The 22,163-nt window shown below is 23.7% G+C and overlaps 1 protein-coding gene across 3 annotated transcripts in view; it reads left to right on the forward strand.

The window, feature by feature from the left end:
• Positions 1-22,163, forward strand: part of LOC145844275 (transducin-like enhancer protein 4) — a 58,801-nt gene that overhangs the window by 9,485 nt on the left and 27,153 nt on the right. For 2 of the 3 annotated variants that reach the window (XM_082951694.1, XM_082951836.1), the window contains exons 8-10: positions 2,671-2,738; positions 16,677-16,778; positions 20,013-20,107. In XM_082951694.1, coding sequence (XP_082807820.1) covers positions 2,671-2,738; positions 16,677-16,778; positions 20,013-20,107 — 265 coding nt within the window. The remainder of the gene's footprint in view (positions 1-2,670; positions 2,739-16,676; positions 16,779-20,012; positions 20,108-22,163) is intronic. The other variant, XM_082951763.1, reaches the window with a different exon arrangement.

Here is a 22,163-nt window from a genome sequence, read left to right on the forward strand (position 1 = left end):
GAAAAGTTCAAGTTGCAGCAAACTAGATCTGTCTAAGTCTTCAACTTAAAACAATTTTAGTAACTAACTAGTTACAACAGTTTCAACTTGAAATTTCACAAGTAGCGATCATTTAATTATCATCTCAACTTTTTATGGTTAATTTTATTAGTTGTAGAAGCATATGGTTCTTCAAAAACTTTTTATGGTGTTGAAAAAAAATTGAACTAACTAAAAAATTAACTTAGAAAAAGCACAACTTTATCCTCAAGTTCAAACTTTGTTCTGAAAAATTTTAAAAGGGATTAAAAACTGTTTAAGTTTCAGGTTTTCAAGTGAAACAGTCTGTGTTTACATTTTGTATTTTAAAATTAAAAAAAGACTAAACAATTCTTTAAAAGCCGCTAATTATTTGTTCAAATAAACTTGAAACTTAACAAGAATTGCCTCTTAATTAACAGAAACCACATTTTTAACCACAAATGTTTACTTGAAATGTTGAAAGCCTTACAACTTGACTGCTAACTTCTCAATATATATACAAGCTTTTACAAATTTATTAGAACTAAGTATTGGCTGCGTATGAATGCTTATATTTAAAGTTAAGTATTTGTCGTTTCATCAAAAAGTTGCCACAAAGTTTTAACAATAAATCTGTGCAATTGTAAAAATCACAAAATATCTAAATGAGCCTCAAAATGCTTAATAATCAAATCACTAAATTTTGAAATACCACTAACTATCACACTTGTAGTTTATTTTAACTTAAAAAAAAAGCAATTATCAAATAAACTTGTATTAACCACGAAAATATCTAAATTAGACTCAAAGTATTTAACAATCACATTACTAAATTGTGAAACACCACAATTCTTTTGTAGTTTATTTCAAACACTGTGATAAATCAATTACCACATTAGACTTGCAATAACCACAAAAACATCTAAATAAAGTTCCAAGCGCACAATTACATCTCCACCCTTTTAATGATCACTTCAAATAAACTTGAGAAGTTTTACAAGTAGCAATTGCTTAATTGACAAGTAACCACACAACTTCAAACCTTACAAATAATATAAAGTTGTACCTTTAAAACTTTTACGTAGTCGTGTTCTAAAACTGTTATAAAGGTACATAAAACTAATAATTTTTAATTTTTCTTTAATAAACTAAATATTAACGCATGAAAGACTTACAGATTTTCCAAAATTTAAAATAAATTAAACCACAATAGATAGTGAATAGAGTTTCATGTTTTAAACTGACATTGCTTGATAATGAAAATGTCAATTAATTTTCTCTTATATGGTTATGTTCTTTTGTTGTTGTAAAAACATCAACACCTTATAATTTTAACTGTTTTAATTTTTACAACACAATATTTGAGGTTTATTTTAAATTTAAGTTTTTACATTTAAACAATCTTATTTCATGAAAAAATTTAAGATGTTTACAAAACTGAGCAGTGAAAATACAATTTATGAGTTTCCTAAAGTAGCTTAAACTTAATTAAAAAACAAAAAAAAAATCAACCAAGGAAGTATATAAAAAGTTTTGTAAGCCTACTATTGATTTTTCAAATAAACTTTGAAATTTTAAAACTTTTTAAAAATTAAGAAAAAAAAAGTTGAAAAAATTCTAATTAGTTGAAAATTTAACCCAATTTTTATTACTAAGTTTCTTGTAAATTGCAAAAAAAGATTTAATAAAGATAATAACTGTAAACTTTAAAAATTAAATACTTTTAAAATTTTCACACATAAGTGGTTGTCACTTAATTAACAAATTACAACAAGTTTAAAACAAATTACAACATTTCAACCGATGTGTTGCGGTTATTAATGTCAACTCAGACTAAATGTTGTTATTTCAACAAAATTTAATGTTTATATAATCGACCAAGTTGTTTTTATAAACTCTCATGTTGACGCGTTGAAGCTTTTAAATTTGATGGGAAATGTTTTAATGTGAAATTTTGTTTTAAATTTTTTACTAGTTGTTAATAGGAATTTAAGCTAAATTAAATCAGAATTTATGGCTTGTTTAAAACTGCTTTGTTCAATATTTTTTCAGTATTTATGTAGTGCACGAAATAGAACAAATTGATAAAAAATCACGTTTTCATACAAAGCAAAATATTTTTTACATACTCAACAAGACTTTTCGAAAGCAGAACTTATTGACATCTAAACTTCTTTATTTAAACTTATTTTGTTTGTACTTTTTGCTTTAAACTGTACAATAATATTTTAAATTTTAAAGTTTAGGGAGACAAATATAATAGACAATATGTATATCATTATTTCATAATGTGTTGTAATTCCAGACTTCATTCCATGTGTTGGATATAGTTCTAAATAAAAATAAAATACAGTTTAAATAAAAAACGTTTTGACGTTAAACTCACAATATTGAAAACACCAAAACACATTTCAGATACAAAATAAAAACTTTAAATCAATTTAAATGACATGTATTAAAGATATGTTTATTTCAGAGAAACGTGTTAAAATTACAAGCATGTAGTGACTTTTGCGGTACACAACTTGACGTAAACTTTTTAGTGACATATTTAAGTCATATAAATGCGGTGACATATTTAATTCATGTAAATGAGATGACATATTTAGTTCATACAAGTGCTTGTATTGACATATTATGACGTTTTTATCAAAACAATCTTGTATTTAGCAGCTGGAGATAAGCACAATTCTTTAAAAGACAACAGAAATATAAGAAGACAGTCGTTTAATAGACAGGTTAGTATTTGATTGTAAAAAAATAAACTTATTTTGTAACATCAGTAAGTTTATTAAATTTGGGTTGTTTTTTACTGTTTAGGTAAAAATTTAATTGATGTTGTTAAAAATACCTACTTTATTGTAGTCAAAATAGTGATTATTAATTATATAATAATTATTTCCAAATATTAAAATCTTTTGTATGTTAAACTCATGTGTCTTGAACATATTCTTTAGGATGTTATGATATAGTTAGTAGTACAAGTATAAGTTGTGTTAGAACTATTAAAGTTTATGCAAGTGTTATAAACTTGCTATACAAAACTCAAAAATCTTTACTTAATCAGGTTATTGATCTTTTTAATTGTTTTTACATATGCTAACTTTTTAATATTGTTTATTATGATAGACATGGAAAAACTGGGTGTCTTTATAGGTAATACTTTTACTTTGTTTTAAATAAATAAGTTATTGGAATTTGTTCATTGTGCGATGGTGGGACAGGTGAATTATTTATTCAATCAATAAATCATTTTTGAAACCACTTTTCAAAATGAGAGGCATCTCGTGTTTATAATGGATTTATTTGAAAAATTTATTCCCATTTTCGTTTGTTTGTGGTTTTATATTAGACTTTCAGTATTTTCTATTTAGTTTATTTATGGAATAATATTAGTTTAGCAATTTGAAGGTAATAAATACTATCTGTTTTGTAATTATAAAGTCAACAGTTTGTTGTATAAACTGTACAATAACAAGAACTTAATAACTAAAACATAACAAACAAATTAATTAAAAATCTTTAAAAAAATTCTGAATGCATTTTATATTAGTACTATTACACAAACAAAAATAAATTTTATAAACCCAGTACTTCATAAAAAAAACTTTCAGCCAAAAAACCTAGAAACATTTCAAAGATCAACATTGTAATGAGACTTAACAAGAAAGAGTTTTGAGAAATAATAATCAGATTAAATAACTGCTAACACCACAGACTACAAAAGACGGCTTATAAGATTTGGCGCAAAAAATTCGAATTAACTTTTTGTCATAACGTAAACTAACATTTTTGTTTTCAACAATGGGTATAATGTATTTAATTTTGTTAAAAAAATCTTAGGTTTTCTTCAGATTTTATTGATAATGTTTTAACTATAATGTTATGTTTGTTATTGTTAGTACTAATTAGGGGTTGTTTGAATTCTAACTAAATTTGTTTGCAATTCATTTAATTAAGTATTTTTGATTTAATTTAAAAAGGCTTTAGAAAAGCATAATCTCTCAACACAGTTAATGAATTAAAGTTAAGTCTGAAACGTACTTATAAGACTAAATAATGAATATTTTATAATTTAGAGGATAATTTTACCATACTTAAACCATAAGTAACTTATAATTCGGAAGTCTAGCTTGTGTAATATAATGCGATTATATTTCACTTGTATCGAATTACAATGCTTCTGAGAATTGAAACTTTGACATTTTACGACTTTGATAAAGTAGCATTTGTTTTAATTTTAAAAATGAAGAGAGTTTTTGTTAGTTTTTTTAAAAATTAAATCTTAATTTGCTCGGTTACACAATTATAAGAACAAATTCAAAACAAAAGTTCAAGAAAATTAAGTAGTTTCCAAATAGAATAAAAATTTGTTTTGGTTACAACAAGTAATCATCAAACAAATGTAACAGATTAAAAATAGTTGTGCAGACTAATCTGTAAATTTACTGTGAACTTTTGCTACTTTCTAAGCGGATTAGAAAACACTTATACCTCGTAAATCACTTTTTTCTGGAAAGTCGAAAGTAAAGAGTTTGTGCCAAATTGTGTTTCCTTTAAATTCAAGTTAAAGCTTCTATCCAGAGTTTTGTCACTTGAACAAGTTTTAATTTTTAAGAAAGTCTGTTTAAGTTGCAACTAAAAACTGGCTAAAAGTCAGTGCCAGCAAATTATTTGTAATTTATTTTATGCAACTTTTAATTGTATTTTGCATTAAAATAACAATTTTAAAGCGCTATTTGGGTGAAAAAATTTAAAGAAAAGGTTTCATAAACGAAAATTATTTTCTTATCAATATTTTTTTTCAGGTTTTTTATTTTATTGACAACATGATTGTTTTTAATAATTTAAAATAATAGTGAACACTTATAAAAGTGTGTTATTATTTAAAGAGCAAAGTTAATAAGCTAATTAATTAAAAGTTTTCATTTTGGCAAATGGACAAAAACAAATTTAAATACTGATTGTGTATTGTAGACGCGTTTTAATTCAAAATTTGGCACAAACTAAATGTAGGTAAAAAGTTAACGTAAAACAATTAAAGTTGTACAATATTGTGTTACAATACTTCAGCCAAAACTCGTTTAAATGAATTTTAAATGTATAAAACTACAAAGGCCTGCTGAATTGGCGAAACCACTTAAACATAATATATATATATATATATATTTATACCTTTGAACATTTAAAATTTGGCACAATGTGTAAAAGGTCCAGCTTCAAAGAGTTTGCAACAACATTCATATATTCTGGTGTCCATGTGTTAAATATTTAGGTATATATATATATAGATTACTCTTTGAAAATATTTAGTATCTTGATAAGATTCTACTGTCATTAAAAAAGCAAACTTTATCATCTATTCGAAACTAGCTTTTATAATTTACTGAATTAAAAAGTTGGCAAAACAGTTTAAAAGTTTTAGGTTGATTAAAAAAATACTTGCACTAAGTCTCCACAAATTGTAAGGTTGGCACAAACTATTAAACACAATTAAATCAAAGTATTAAACTATATAACAATTTATGTTTAACATTTTTAATATCGATTATACAGAGCAATCTAAACGCAGAAAAATCTTATAATTTGTCAAATAATTATGTCTTTACCAGTTTCAGTTGACTAAGTAAATCTTTATATAAAAGTGTAACTGGTAAACACATATATTTTTTTATAAAAGTGTTATATAAAATGTAATATGATATGTGAAACTGTAAAATAGTCAATAGTAAAAGTGTTGTTGTTATAGATTTAATTAGTTAGCAATTAAGCAGCTTTATTCATTAACATATACTAAGTTTAAAAACGAAAAATATTACCCTATACTTTAAATAAAATAAAATCTAAAATTTAATTTATTAACTATAAAACTATATCTACTAGCTTCCAGACTTATTGTTTAAGAAAATTTAGATTTTAGATGAGTAATTAAGTCTGAGATGGCGGATTAAGTTATATAAATTACTTTATTAATTACATGGTTAAATAACTTATACTCTAGATTCTACCTAGCTGAATTTCTGGCACAAAATGTATAAAAAGCAAAACTTGTCGATAACAATGCATGTGTTTGTTTCTAAGACTACCATTTTAAATTAAATTTATCACAAGCATAACAGCTTAATTACTTAATAAAACCGAAATCTTTAAATAATTTAGAAAAAATTTAATCATTGATTTTTACCCAGTAAGACCATAGTACCAAGTTATTAATTGTTAAATAAGTCATAAGACTTGAATAAGTTGGCACTATAATTTTTCGAAATTGACTATCAAATAAACTCACCATATTGAGATAGAATTGTTGTAAAAGTTCTAAAACCGTACTATTTAACAATTAAAATTTATCTGTTTAAGTAACTTCTCAGATAAGATTCAGCTTAAGAATTTCAAAGTTGACTGTCAAATAAACTCACTGTAGAGATAAAATTGTTGTAAAAGTTGTAAAACCATACTATTTAAAAACTAAACAATTATCTGTAAAATAACTTCTCAGATAAGATTCAGTTAAAACTTTCAAAGTTGTCAAATAAACTCACTGTAGAGATAGAGTTGTAAAAGTTTCTTCACAGAGAACAACAGTTGTTGGTGGAATCGATATTATTGATTATTAATCACTTTTCAATAACACATGTGTGTGTGCGGGTTTCTTTTCTGAAAAGTTTCACCAATGATTAATAATACTTGTCAATTTTCACCACTGTGTTTTGTTACTTGAAACTAGTTTTTAATTAGGTTTAAATGTGTCTTAAAAATGCTTCAAGTTTTTACTTGAAATTTTGCTGATTTTTTATTGAAAATATCTACTTTAAGAGTTATATAAATTAATATATTTAAAACTTGTTTTCAATTTTACCTCTGGCCCACAGTGTTTTATATAGTATAAACCTTTACAAAATATTTAAAATGATTATAAAAAAAACGTCTAAGTTATTTTGTTTCAAAGTTGTATTTTACAGTTGGCTTATTTTATCTCTATTTTTTTCGAATTTAGCTTTCTAGTATAATAATTTAAATATGAAAAGCGAATTAAACTTAGTTGACTTAATTAAATTGCCTCATAGACTTCTTATCTTCATTACTAATTAGCATCAATTAATACTTACCTTTCAAATATTATCAATCAAAATATGTTAATCTTTTAAGCGGCTATGTAGGGTTTGTTTTATATAATTTACAGTTTAAACTGTTAAAAAAGAACTGAATCAAAGGTTTTTTGATAAAAAAAACACTTTCTAAAATTTTTAGTATGTATTTGTTTTAATTTTGGAAATAAACACAAATTATAATTATAAAGTTAAATTCAAAACTTAACACTTTTGTAAAGTTATTGTTTTTGATCTATAAAGTCTTAAACTATTGTGAACTGGTATTAAATTATAAGAAAAGTATACTCTTGTAACAAAATATTAAATAGAAATTGTGAAAAATAATACAACTAGATATTATGCTGTTTGTTTTGGTATTATTTGTATTGATTTTGGAATATCCAATTGTCCAATTAATGTTTATTACATGCAGCTTGAATTTATTATTAAATTACAAGGAAATATAAACATCTTTAAATTTTAACATATCTCAATCACATTTGTGTTTTATTTTCCAAATTGATAAATGTTTTGAAATTATTTACTACGACGCAATAAAATAAATTAAGTTATATATATATATATATATATAAGTTAAGAAAGGTTACTTTAATGCGTTTCTAAAAGTGTTTTAAAAAGCTGTTCAAAGTTATTTGTACACAAACAATTTCATAACTGTTATTAAAAACTTATTTTCGTTTACTAATGAATCTCTATGTTTATTTATATATTTTTCTCAAAGTAAATGTTTTAAGACTTTATTATCAACATTTGTAACTATAAACGTCTTGATATATCTCTAGTAGCCACATTTGTTTAGTAAGTTTATCAATTATACCAATTAATAAGAAGCAAGCTGTATATACAAATGAAACCCAGAACAATAAAAAAGTGATAAATGATTAACATAAATCAAAAATACATTTTAAAGTTTAATTTCAGTTCACATTTAAGCTATTTTAAGATTGTTGTTTTTAACAATTACCTGTAGGAATTATAAAGTATATACTGAAACCAGTAGCAATTAATCAACATAACATATCACTTCATAAATACACATGTATATGCAAATATGTCTGTGAAGTAAATTATGAACGTGCTTTGGTTAATTTGCAACCGGTAAACAGTAATAAATCAAAATAAAAGTATTTAAAAATGTTTGGGTATATCTGCCAAGTAATTTAATATAGCTCTTCTAGGAAGTATTAAAAACTGAATTTTGTAGATGTGCGATTTAAGATCCATGTGGTGTAAAAAAATAAGTTAGTAATTATCCAATACACAAAAAATTGAACTATCTATCTACATAATTTATATTTTATTGATTACAGGCCAACATGTTAAAACATTGATTTTTTTTATTGCCTCAAACTATTTAAACATTGATATTTAAAAGTAATTAAAAAATAAATATAAAATTATCAACCAAATTAACATCCCAATAAATGATTTTAGTTTATCAAAAGTTAAGTTCGCAAACAACAGTATATTGGTTTCTAAAAATAATTTATAAAAACAGCAATTAATCAAAATCTTTCAAGTACTGAAAATCCTCTTCACATTTTTGACTTGTAAAAACAACATTATTACTTAATGTTGATTTGTAAAACACTGTTAACCCTGTACTAACATTTATGTTATAAACTCATTAAAAATTTGAAATAATTGCATGTGTAAAATCTTTTTCAACTTTCTTATCTTGTAACTAAAAAAAAACTAAGGAAAATAAATCATTAATAAACATTACTTTTTTAAAGTTTACAAAAACAAAACATTATTTTACCTACAGGTAGAAGTTTTGTTTATAGCACAAAATAATAACTATTTAATTTGAAATTATCAACCAATTTCACAACTTCTATGTTATATTAAAAATCTTATATATTCACCAATTGATTAACACCTTCAAAAATTCAGTCTTTTTTCAAATATTACAAGATTAAGACTTACTTATGGTTGTTGTATTGATTCAAGTTTTAAAAATTTATTACCTAATTACACAACATTATTTTAACTTTTTTGTAACTGTCACAGTTACAGATCAAAGCTGATTATAAACTTAGTTTGTCTGAAACTACATTCTCAACTATTTACTTACCAACAACATGTTATTCGCAGTTTCTTTAATTGTTTATTACGTTTCGATTGTATATTAAATGCTTTGCAATTTTTTAGTAAAAAGTAAATTAGCAAAAACACAATTTAACAACAGACTCCCTTTGCTTGATAATATACGAAGAATTTGCAATACTTGTTTCCGTATATTGATTATTTTAAATCGAAACTACATTTCTATCTCACACAAAAACTAAGTAGTAATCTTGTACATATTTGTTAGAACTGGTTAATAATAGTCACTAAAAACTTTACTTTTAACCACTCCATAACAGAACATCAATGTTGGTTTTATTAATTATCTGTTTAAACTGAGTTAGCTCAAGTGCTGTTTGAAGTAGGTAGTAATAATATGTATTAAATCAGTATATATTTGGTATTGATTAAAATTATCAAATATTAAAAATCTTATCAGTTTCGTAGAATGTAATGATTATCGATTTCTGGTTATGATAGACTGATAGTTTTTAGTGAATCTACATTCCATTAAGTATACAGAACATTTGGCAAATTTGTCACGAGCAGTTAATAAAAGTCACTCGCAAACAAGCAGAACAGAAACAGACTTACATGCAACTTTATAATACAGCATACTGAATTTCTACACCCTATTGATTTTTTGGTATTTTTTTATTGATTCTCGTTTGAAACCACGTTGATTTAAGTGTTGATTGAGCTTCAACTTATACCCAAACTAAATAAACTGATAGTACTTATTGATAATAAGTTTTCGAAATAATAAAAACACTTATAATTTTTTCAGTACTCAATTTTATAAACGTAACAAAATGTTGTGTTGCAGTTTGGTTTTTTATTTATTGTCAACTTTTACGGTTATAATAGAGTTGACTGAACGTCTACTTATACCAAAACAATAAAAATTTACAATATTGATTAAAAATAAAATATTAAAAGGTTCACTTATAAGTTTTTAGTGCACAATTTTCCTATTTAAAACGCAAAATACTGAAGTTTCAACAGTTTTTAATGATTTATGGTTGTAACAGAGTTGGTTTAAATGTTGATTATCAACTTAGATCAAAAAGTTACAAACTTACAATGTTGGTTGGTAGTAAACTGTAAAATATTAAAACTTTCAGTGTTGATTGAGACTATCAAACTTTGCCACTTGTGAAATTATCCAGTTTTCTAGTGTAATGCAACATTCTTCAACTTCTACAGTTTGGTTTCATTATTGATTGTCGGTTGTACGCTAGTGATTGTTGGTTCATTTATTATTCATGTTCTGCCGCTCTATTCGAAACTAGAACTGTAGTGTTTCAATTTATATTTTTCATATAGGTGTTTTAAAAATTGTTTATTTCTCTGAGTTTACCTGTAAAACTGACTGAATGTTAATGTGAGCTACTTTGTTATACTATTATTCCTGACTTAGTTGTTAATAATAATAGTGATATAATCTTAATTATGGGTTGATTTATGATTTTTGGACACTTATTGTAAAATAGAGCTTCTACACTTGTGTGTAAGATTTCAACGTTTGATGTTATATTTATTTTCAACGAAAAACACAACATTTTTATTAAAGATGTTGATCATACTATACAATACTTACCATATATATATTTAGTTAAAAGGTTTATTTCAAGATGTAAAACAAGTTTAAAATGAAACACACAAAAGAAAGCTTTGATTTATCAAGTCAAATAACTTAATTCTATATATATATATATTAATATATATATTACATGTAAATGATTTAAAATTACTTTGTACTCATTTTGTATAAACAATGATGCAACAATCTACATTAAATTGTGTGATGTCCTTGAAGTAATCAAGGTTTGTTTTAATTTTATCTGTTCAAAATTTTAACTTAAAAGCAACTATAAAAAAATTAATTTACCGACATTGCTGATAATCTATTTTAACAAGTAAGATAATTGAAAATGGATAATTGAAACTGGATAATTGATCTCATAATACCCTCTAATGAGCAGAACACATTTTCATTAAATTAACTTTTGTACCTGGTCTACCGCCTTGCAGTGTAACCGCATTTCTTGTAAAATAGAAACTGTTTCATGTTGTTATCTTCCCTCTGCTGTCAAGATAAACATCTGAAGCAGCTTTAAAAAGTAAATTTATTTATAATGCATGGGCTCTACTGTGAACATCAACCAGAGATAAATATCTAAAAATACCTGGCAGCTTTGATAATGTCTTGAAGTTATTTGTTGGTATTGTTTTAAAAGCAATCTAACGTTTTTGATCAACTTATTTCATTTATACCACCTGTGTTGCTTTATACAGCAAAAGTGAAATTACTGTTTAAATAGTTTTTTGTTCTTAAGATACACATCTAAAAGTTGCTTTCTTGAAATGAAATGTTTAAATTATAGTTTTGCCTGAATTTTCTGATGTTAATCACTTAATTTTGAAGTTAATTAAAAATGATTTATTAAGTAAATTTTAATATTTAAATTCGTTATTAAATGAACTTCTTGTAAATGACTGGAACGTTAGTTGATATTGTTTTAAAACCGAATGTTTTTTAAATCGCTTTACACATGCTTATACAAATCAATCATGTGTTGAATTAAAACTACTTATTTTAAAACTCAATTTAACTGTCACTTAAATTTTTTATCTAAAAAGTCATCAATTGAAAATAAAACAAAACTTTTTTTTCAAAACTTTTTGTGTAAAACTTTAGTATTTAGAGCCACTGTAGTGAAAGCCACATTTCAATGTTTGTATTGTATATTGGCGTGCATTTTAAATTACTACCATCTCTTCACAAAGTGTGTTATTCAAACTACTCTGTTATATGTGTGGTTCCTATCTGTTTGTATTATAAACTCAACAGTTTGTTTATACCCTTCATAAAAAAGATGGCTATCTCGAACAGAATTTTCAAGGTTGAACTGAAACCTGTGTGTTAGATGTAAACTGGATAATTTAAAAGGTTATTAGTAAAAGCTGTGTGTGACATATGTTTGTGTGGTATTTATGGTTTGTTATGTGTCGATGGTTGTTTTTAACGTCAATATTGTTGCGAAATCGACCAAATTTGTTTTCACTCAAAATTTTACACGATTTATTATTGAACACAGATTTTAGTGAAAATATTATTATTTATAGAATAAATCATCGTTTATTTGTTCGAAATACTTTTTAATTTAAATTAATGTTTTCAATGAATGAAATTGAATGAATAATTACTTTAGGTATGTTAACAAAACCATTGTTTTTTAATTATGCTGAAGGTTTATTTCATAAATATATCAATGTTAATAGTATTATATGTTTGAAAATAGACTGACAATCAAAACTTTACTTTTGTGCTTAATATTAAGCTAAAGAATTTTTTGGATTGAAAGACTTGTGGTTATCATAAACAAGTACGAACTTCATTATAATGTTTCAAATAAAAAGTTAATTCATGTTTCTTATACTTTATAAACCTGGTAACTTAAACCTGTAAAAATCAAAATTTTGATACTTCATGGCAAAAATAAAAACTTATGTTATCTTTATTATTACACTACTGTATTTAAATACTCTACCCACGAGGGTTGATTCAACAAATGATATCCTAGTTATAATATGCAAATAAACAACAGTATACCTTATCAGTAAACCTATTATGCTTTATAATAACAAAAGTTGTTTAATTTATTTTTTTCAAGTGTTAATACTGACTTTAAACATATTTTTTAAACACTAACTTTAACAGACACTTTCTTTTAAAATTAAATCATTTATTTGTATATGTATTTTCATGATAATAGTAAGTCATTGTATTTTAATAGATGTAATAAAACAGTAATACTTTTCAATACAGTATCTATACTTTTTAATTTGATAAAAAACTGTTAAAATTGTTACATTATTCTACTAAAATGTGTATACTCTTGATAAAACAAAATTTAGTTATGATTAATTTTTTAAACATGATATGTATTTCCTTACCTTTACACAAACACGAGTATTAATCAGAGGATTTCTACATTTTAATATGTAAATTAACATAAATTATATTTGAATACTAGCCAGTATATTATGTGTGGTGTATAAATAATGTTTGGTAATTTTTAATGCTAACCACTAACAGAAGATGATTATAAAGATGATCATTTAAAAAAACTTGATTTCGGTCAATTGACTAATCGTTTGGTTCGTATAAAAAATACTGCTATTGGCTTTAAATACGGTCTATCATTATTTTTTGCTCTATTGTTTTTTTTGCAACTCTTAAGTTGAAAATAACTAAAACTTGATTTATTAACTTTATCATATTAAATATTGTTTTATATTAATTTGTTAAATAATTTTTATCTATTCGATTTTAGAACCTTTTGTTCACAAACAAGAGTTTAAAAACAGTGATGTAGGTTGTTGTTTAAAAAACACAAAACTTGTATATATATAACCAAGCACATATAATGTATTTAATAAAAACACGCACATATTTGACGAAAATCATTCATAATTTAAACTAACGTCATATCTGTAAAGTAATTATGAGTGAAAAATTGGATCAATATAAATCAATACGTATATGAGATTATCTAATTTTTAAAGTGAATTCACTGGTATAAGTAAAACATTTTATGAAATGTTTTTATTTCAAGCTTTATATACAATTTCGAACTGTAATAGATAGATAAATTGTACTTACTTATTGCAATATTTCGAATATTTTTTTAATGAAAATTAAAAAAATTCAATTAAACCAATGTTAGTTGTAATGATTTAAAGTTGTTTTTTTAAATTTAATTTATTTTTACCTGTAGGTTATAAAAAGTACAACATTTAAAAAATTTAAGTAAACAAATGTTAGAACAAATTAGTAATTGGGTCAATATATGAGTAATATGAAAGTTAAAGTTCTCAATACAAATTGTAAATAAGGTTATTAATAGAGGAAATTACTTAATAGAATGTTGTTTATTAAAGGGGTGTTTTTTGTTAGTACAGCTTATTTGTTAGTATGTAAATAAATGAATAAAAAACATTTGGCATAACATGTGAGTTTATACATGTTTACTAAATTGTATTAAATTTAAAAAATGTGTCACTAAAATATAGTAATTTATTGTTTAGTTTAAGTTTTTTTGATATTTCTTTCAGAAAAGTCTAAACTCCGAAACCTTATTCATCAAGTGTATATATACTTGTAAAATTATAAAAACTTTTTCTATATTTTAAATCTAAATTGCTTTCAATTAAAATCTTACAAAATAAAACTTTTAGATAGATACATGAAAAAACACTTTTAATACATTACCACTCATTTATTAAAATTAAATCAAAAAGATTCAGTTTTAAATGAGTAAAGAAAATTGAATAAATATTGTTAGTAAAAGTCAAATATTACATTCATTTGGCAAATATTTGTTTTACATCGAAGTTGTTTTAAACAACTTTTTAAAACAAGTCGAACTGTTTCGACGAATTCAAAACAAGTTGTTCAAATAAATTTAAATCGTCGCAAACTTTAACATGACATGTTTAAATCAATAAAAACAATATTAAAATTAAAAAATCTCTAAATGTTAGGTTTCTAAACTTTAATTTATGTAGGCAAGGATTTATTTAATCAAATAATTGCAACTTGCAAAATGAAATTTTAAGTTTTTTCTTTTTTAAACTTGCGAAATACCGTAAAATTTTCAAAATAAAAGGAAAACCGATCGATAAGCATTTACCATGTAGCAAGAAAGGTTAAACATATTGTTGAAAAAACTGAAAAAATTTTCAAAAATCATTCATAATAAATAAGCACGTCAGCACGCTATATGTAATTGGATCAATAAAAATAAGAATCACACAAACGCTCACATATTAGAAAGCTTCACATGCGAGCTCTAATCTAATTACCACTGAGAGTCTCATATGTGCCTTATATGAATTTGTTTTTCAAATGTGCGCCTGAAACGATTCAATTTTCTCTGCGGTGAACATTTTGACACGGTGGTTTCTGAGTCGCGTATTTCGCTGTGAGTGTTGCGGTCTCTTGTATTTTGAAGCTGTATGTTGCAATTTTTCTCTGTAGTGTGGTTTTTCGACACTTTCTGAGGCGGATATTTTGCTGTAAATGTTGTTTTTTGAAATATGTTTTTCACAATGTTTTTTGGTATAAAGCGTTTTTTAAATTACTGCAATTGGTTTCAAATTCTATTTACTTTGATGTTCTTTTTACACAAAAGTGTATATAAATGTCAGTTTGTTTTTAATTTTATATTAGAAATGCTCTTATTTCAAATAAACTGGTGTTTTTATCTATCTTAAATATTTTTGTTTTTTCAATTTAAATTTTAATTCCATTAAAACGTTGAAAAGTTTGGGTAAATATCGTATGTTTAACATTATAATTGTTTTGTGTTTGTGAACTTTTTCCATAAAAAGTCATTGTTTTAATTAAGTAAATGTAGTTAAATGATTAATTAATTCACATTATATAAAAGTAAAAATAACTAAAAAATATCAATTAAAGTACCAGTAATAATATATATTTATTAAAGGTAATATTCTTGTGAATTGAATCACTTATACAGTTGAGTCATTCTAGTAGTGCTTAATATAAGTACACTTGAAATTTCTTGACGAATTTTGTTTGATCAAACATTCATTTAATTAAAATACATAAATTAAAAAATATGCAAGCTTAATTGAAGTAATGTACAAAATATAAACTATTTAAAAAAGATTTATTAATTTGTGTAATGTAGTTATTTAAAAGCTTGGCTGTATTATACATTAAGTATGTACTTGAAAAATTTCCTTTGTCAGTTTTTATTTGAGTATTTTAATTGAAAGTTTCTTATTGTATCAAAGGCTTGTATCTGTTTATTAATTTACTCTTCAAACTATTTTATTGTCGTTTATTTTTTCTGATTGAAAAATTAGTAGTTTTAAAACTGTATATTGAGTAAATAAAAAACCTAAATATAGAAAAATATTATTTTGGTTTAATGTTTTCCGAATTTAAACTTTAAAATTTTAGACTTAAAACAACTTAGAAACCTAGTTGCTTTAACATTTGCTTACTTTTATCTTTTATTTCTAAGAATTATTTTATAACTTTATAACATGGTTTTTTTATAAAAAGTATCCAAAAGTTTATTAAAGTTTTATAATATATTTTTTAATATAATTTGTCCTACTTTTAATATTAAGTAAAGAAGTAAATTTCAAGTTTCAAAAATATCAAAGTTGAATGTCTGAAAAAATTAAAAACTTTTGTAACTTACACAAATGTATTTTACTTAACCTTAATGACTGAACTTTTTTATTATTTCAGCCACTAATTTTATATTACACATGTATAATTTGATGTTGGTCGACCAAACCTTCCAACAAACTTATTTTTAGTTTAAAAAGTTCTATATCTAGTTTTATTAAACAAACTTTATTTTTATCACCATTAAAAACAATACAAAACTTAATATTTTATAACGGAGTCCAGCTTAATATAGTTTTGATTTATTAATAAGTATTTTTTAGAGTTCGGCATCTCCACACATATCAACAACAAGTTTAAATGATAAAAAGAAAACTTCACTGAATCCACCAAATAATAAACGTTTGAAGACTGATGATGCTAAAGTGAGTTATTAAATGATAAATTATTTCATACTTATATTATATGACTGTACAACTACATTTACACAAGTATTTTGTGAAAATATATTTGTAAATTTAACATCTGATAGTTATGTATAATTAATTACTTTTTTTTATAACCAGCTATTTATTGATAAAAAAATTGGAACACTCAAATAAAATTGTTTAATTATATCTCACTTAGTTTTTTTAAAAAGTTTTTAAAAACTTAAACTTTTTGAAACAAAAACTATCAAAACAATTTTTTTTGTAAACGTATACAGCTGTTAAAGCAAAGATGGTATAGCAAATGCTAAATTATTGATGATAATCTTTTTTTCACTTCAAATAACTTCAAAGACTTGGAAAGTTTGTGTATCTAAAAAGTATTTTGTAGATTTAACAAAATATTATTTTGATCATGTTCACAGTCTACATCAGCTGGCAAAATTTTAACAATTATATTTGTCTAAAAAGATTTTTTCTCATGATAAAAAAACCAAAACATCAATAAAGTTGATAAAAATAAATATTTTTGTGTGAGACTTATTAAAAGCTGTTTTGGAAAGGTTTCAGCGAATTACATTGTGTCAATTAAACAGATAAGATAAAAAGTTGTTCCAAGTATATAAAATCAATCAGTTTAAAATGACAAGTTTATGTTGGAAAGTTTACAGATAAGAAATCGCTGCTGATAATTAAAAAAAATAATAGAAAGAAAATAATAAAACAAAGTAAAAAGCTTATTGAAAGTAAAATTGTTGTAAAAATTAAAGAAATTAATGTTTTTTTTTTCAAAAATTAATTATTGTTTAAAAAACCGCCACTGAAAATGTTCTGAATACTAAATGAACTTAAAAAGAGCTTAATTAAAACATACATCAATTATTAGAGATTAAGAATGTAAACAGAATGTAAAAGTAACAGTTTTGTTTTTTTACAAGGTAGACACAATAATATTTTCTGTATTAATATGATAATAGTATTAAAAATTTCAATAATTGTCCTTGGATATTATTTCAAAATTAATAAACTTGTTTCAACTATAGTTTTCATAACTTTTAACAGTTTAAATTGGTAATTTTTAAGTATGGAAAATAAAGGTCATATCAAAATATAAAAATTCGATCAAAGATAAAGCTATAACAAATTTAAAACATTAATTTTTTTATTCATTATAGAAGTATTTATTTAAAGGATGTAAAACCGGTTTGGCAGTAAGAACTATTTTAAAGCTTGAGAAATTTCAGTAGTATTAATCATCAAATTGGTCGAATAAGTTTAAAAATAGAATTAGATTAAATTATCACAATTAAAAGTGATTCATCTGTTTTGAGGTTGTCAAAAAACAATTTTCAGTGAAAAAAAATCTAAAAAGTTGGGCCTAATTTTTAAACTTTAAATTTCAAAATAAAAAAGAACTGCAGTTTACTTAAGTAAGTTTAAAAATAGCCTTAAATTGAATAAATTTAATTAAAAGTGATTCATTTGCCTTCGGGTTGTCAAAAATAGTTTTCAATGAAAACTAAATAAAAAAAGTTGTAAATTTTTTGTAAAGGTTCGAACTACAAAAAAAAAAAAAGGATTTGCAGTTTACTTAAAATAAAAGAAATAGTATAAAACTATAATAAAGTGCAATAAAGTTTACTAACTGTTAATTCCAACTGCCAACAATCAAAAAAATCCTGATGGGAATTCCAATAATAAATATTATAATATGTTGCGGTACTAATAGTTGGTCACTCTAGACTACAAACAATCCATTAAAACGAGATTAATTTAATAATCTCACCGTACTTGAGTTTTAATTGACAACTTATTATTGGTTTAAGTTGTATAGTGTTAGTATGGTTATAAACAGTATAAATGCAATTTTGTTTTAATAACTGACTTTATATTTAAAAAATTGTTAAAGGTGCTTACGATTTTTTTAAAATGTTTAAAGTTTTATATAAAAGTGATTTCTTATTTGTAATTGATTTGTTTGATGTTTTGAATGTTCTGACCTAAAATAATGTTAATGTTTTTATTAATAAAAGATGATGAGTAAACAACTGACTTTCAAAATTTAAACTTGTTTAATCTTTACAATATGTAACCTCTGTGGCCAAATTCAGTAAATTGAACTTCCTCTGCAGACTAATACAAACATCAATAAATCAAATATAATTAAAATAAGTAGTCAGTACAACTATTTGCAACTTTATACTGAGTGTTTCTAATACTATTTAAAATATTTAATAGGTGAACAGTTTAAATAATACTATTCTCTTTGATAAAATGAAAATGTTTATTAGTCTTACTCATGTTTTAAGTTCAAAAACTGAAATTTCAACTTCCTTTCCAGACTAATACAAACATCAATACATCAAATATAAATGAAAAAAGTAATACAATTAATTACTAGCTAACTTTATAGCAAGTACTTTAATAAGAAACTGTCAAAGTAGGGGAATAGTTTAAATGTTAACAACTAATTACTAATCTGAAACTATATAAAATGTTTGTCCGTTGCAACTTGATAGTTTGTTTACTTGTTTATTTGTGATCATCGCTCTAGCATGAAACAATTCTTAAGTAATAAACTTTTTAACAATTTAACTTTTGTCATAATTATATAAAGGCTCCTTAACTGTGAAGCTCTTTAAAAAATTTATTGTTAAAACTCCAATAGAATAGTTTAAGGTACCTATTGGCTCTGATAAAAAAAAACTATTTCATTAATTTTACTCATGTTTAAGTTCAAAAATTATAAATAATATTACTAAATAATTTGATATAACTTCCTTTGCAGACTAATAAAAACAAAAGACATAATTAAATACTGTTTACAAGTAAACTTTATTCACATAACTTAAATTATTACGTTGAATTAAGTCTTAATAAGTTTTAATTATCTTACCTCTGGTCATCAAACTAATTATTTCCGTAATTAATAATTATACGCTTTGTATTTAGTTTTATTAAACTTCACAAATGTTGTTTTTTTTCTTTCATTTTAATTACAAATTAACTACATATTTTCTTACAATCGGTAATGGACCTCGGTGTTTAGTTTACGTCGAAATATGATTTGAACAGTCTTACTTTCCTATACATTAAAAATTATTTATTTTTTATTTTTAACAGTCGGTGAGTGACCACAGTGACGCGAATGACGTAATAGTTGATTATTTTTATTAATTTATATATATTATTTATTATTAAAACTTTGAAATTATTAAAAAGTTTTAACAGTCGGTGAGCGACCACAGTGACGCGAATGACGTAATAGTTGACGTTGAAGACGACCAGCAAAAAGCCCCTAACAAGAAAATAAACGAGCAAGAAAGGTAAATTGATGTCAAATATTAATGTACTAGTATGTTAGTTATAAAAAAATCACTAATAAGAATATAAAGGACTTATAGATATATTGATGTATATTAATAATGTATAGTTATTTTATTTGATGTGCTAGTTAAAATTGTAGTTTATTATGTGTTTTTATAAATTAGCTCTAGAGTTGTTTTAATTACAAATAAGTTGTTAATTTTTTGTAAAGCTTCATCAGTCAGTACTAAAAACATTTTAAAAATCTAAAATTGTATTCAGAAATACATAAAAGTATTACTTTTACGAGATTTGTTTCGATACTTATGAAGTGTTGTTGGCAACAATGTACTGATGACAAATCAAACATAATTTTCACACATAACTGATGAATACGTGCCACTTTGAAATTATTGAAAAATATATCAACTTTATTGTAATCAGCTTATCATGAAAACGTTTGAACACAAAAGTTCAGTATTCAAAACAATATTGTTGTAGATAATATCTGCACATGTTAAAACGTGCTGTTTTCACATGTGCGCTTGTTTTGTAATAATATAAAATATATTTATTTTTATCACTAACCAGTCAGCTTGTATCAGATATTTTTATCTGATTTTAATTATGTTATAAACATTAAATGATAACAATGTCGGTTAGAGTATTGTTAAAACCACATGCTTGTTTTATCTAAAAATTTTTTGTAAAAAAATGTCAATGATATACAAGTGTTGTTCAAATATTTTGATCTGATTAAAATAATGTTAAAGTTCATTTTAGTAATAAGAAGTTTGAATTTTATAGTAGAACTCTAAAAGATAATAAGTATTCAACAAAAACTAAAACGAGTGTGCTATTTAAATTTTCAAGTGTAAATAATCATTTAGTTCTTTAAAAAAACATAAACTATTTAAGTAGTAAATATTATAAAAGTGGTTACGTTGATATCAAGGTTTATAAAATATAGTTTCAATCAAATTAAAAACGTGTAGTGGTAATAAAATATTATGAGAATATTCTCTTTATTTTATATAAATAACACGTTCATACGAATAAAACAAAATTTTTTATTGTCAAATATATAAAACGCTATAAAATGTATTAATTTTTAATGATATAAATGAAAAACGTGTTGTGTTAACATGTTAGGTGTTTTACCACTATTGTAATACATGCAAGTGAATAAAAATAAAAAATAAATTATCAGTTACCAACTGTAAAATTATTGTATAAAACTTTGAAATAGAAAAAAAAGTGTTTTTTAATATTTAGGTTTATTATAATATTTTCAATCGAATTTGAATTGTGTAGTATTGACCAAATAACACCTGTAAAACATTCTTTTTAAGTTATAGTAAATAACACGTTCTAATGGTCTAAATCTAAATGATTCAAATTCAGGTTTATTAGAAAACTTTTAATCATTTTTAAAAACGTGAATTGTTAAGATATATATAAACTTAAATGTAGTACAAGTATTAAAAAAAAAGCTAATACCAGTTGTATTAACACAAAATTGTTGTGACAGTAAATTTAAAAACCTTCATTTAAAATAAAAATGTTTTCCAACATGTAAAGAGGTATATAAACCTACATATACATTCAATATAAAATTGAGTGTAAATGTTCAAATATTGTGGTGAACAGCAAACAAATACCAAATTTTATATTTGCAAACATGTATTTGCTTAAAGAGGCGTATTAAATCACCTCATACAATTTTGTACAAACATTTTAGTTGACTTTATTAAGTAAATTTGAAATTTTATTTTTTGTGGTCTCATGTTTGATTTTTATTGAAACCACTTTGTTAGCTAAACGTTATTTAATAGTATTAAGATTGAATTTTGATTAATTTTTGGGCTTTAAAAGCGGTACAAATTAATTTGTTTCATAATTGAAACAATTATTTATGCTTTTAAATCTAATTTATAACATTTTATACTTAAAAGTTTTTTTTTTGATTAATTTGTTTATTGTTTAATGTTAACTTTTTTTTATTTAGTCGGGGAAAGCTTAAAAGGTTTAAAGCTTTATAAAAATAAATAAAAGACTTGTACAGATTGATATCTA

Source organism: Thalia democratica, chromosome 1, assembly GCF_965202585.1.
Source record: "Thalia democratica chromosome 1, ktThaDemo2.hap1.1, whole genome shotgun sequence".
Taxonomy (NCBI): domain Eukaryota; kingdom Metazoa; phylum Chordata; class Thaliacea; order Salpida; family Salpidae; genus Thalia; species Thalia democratica.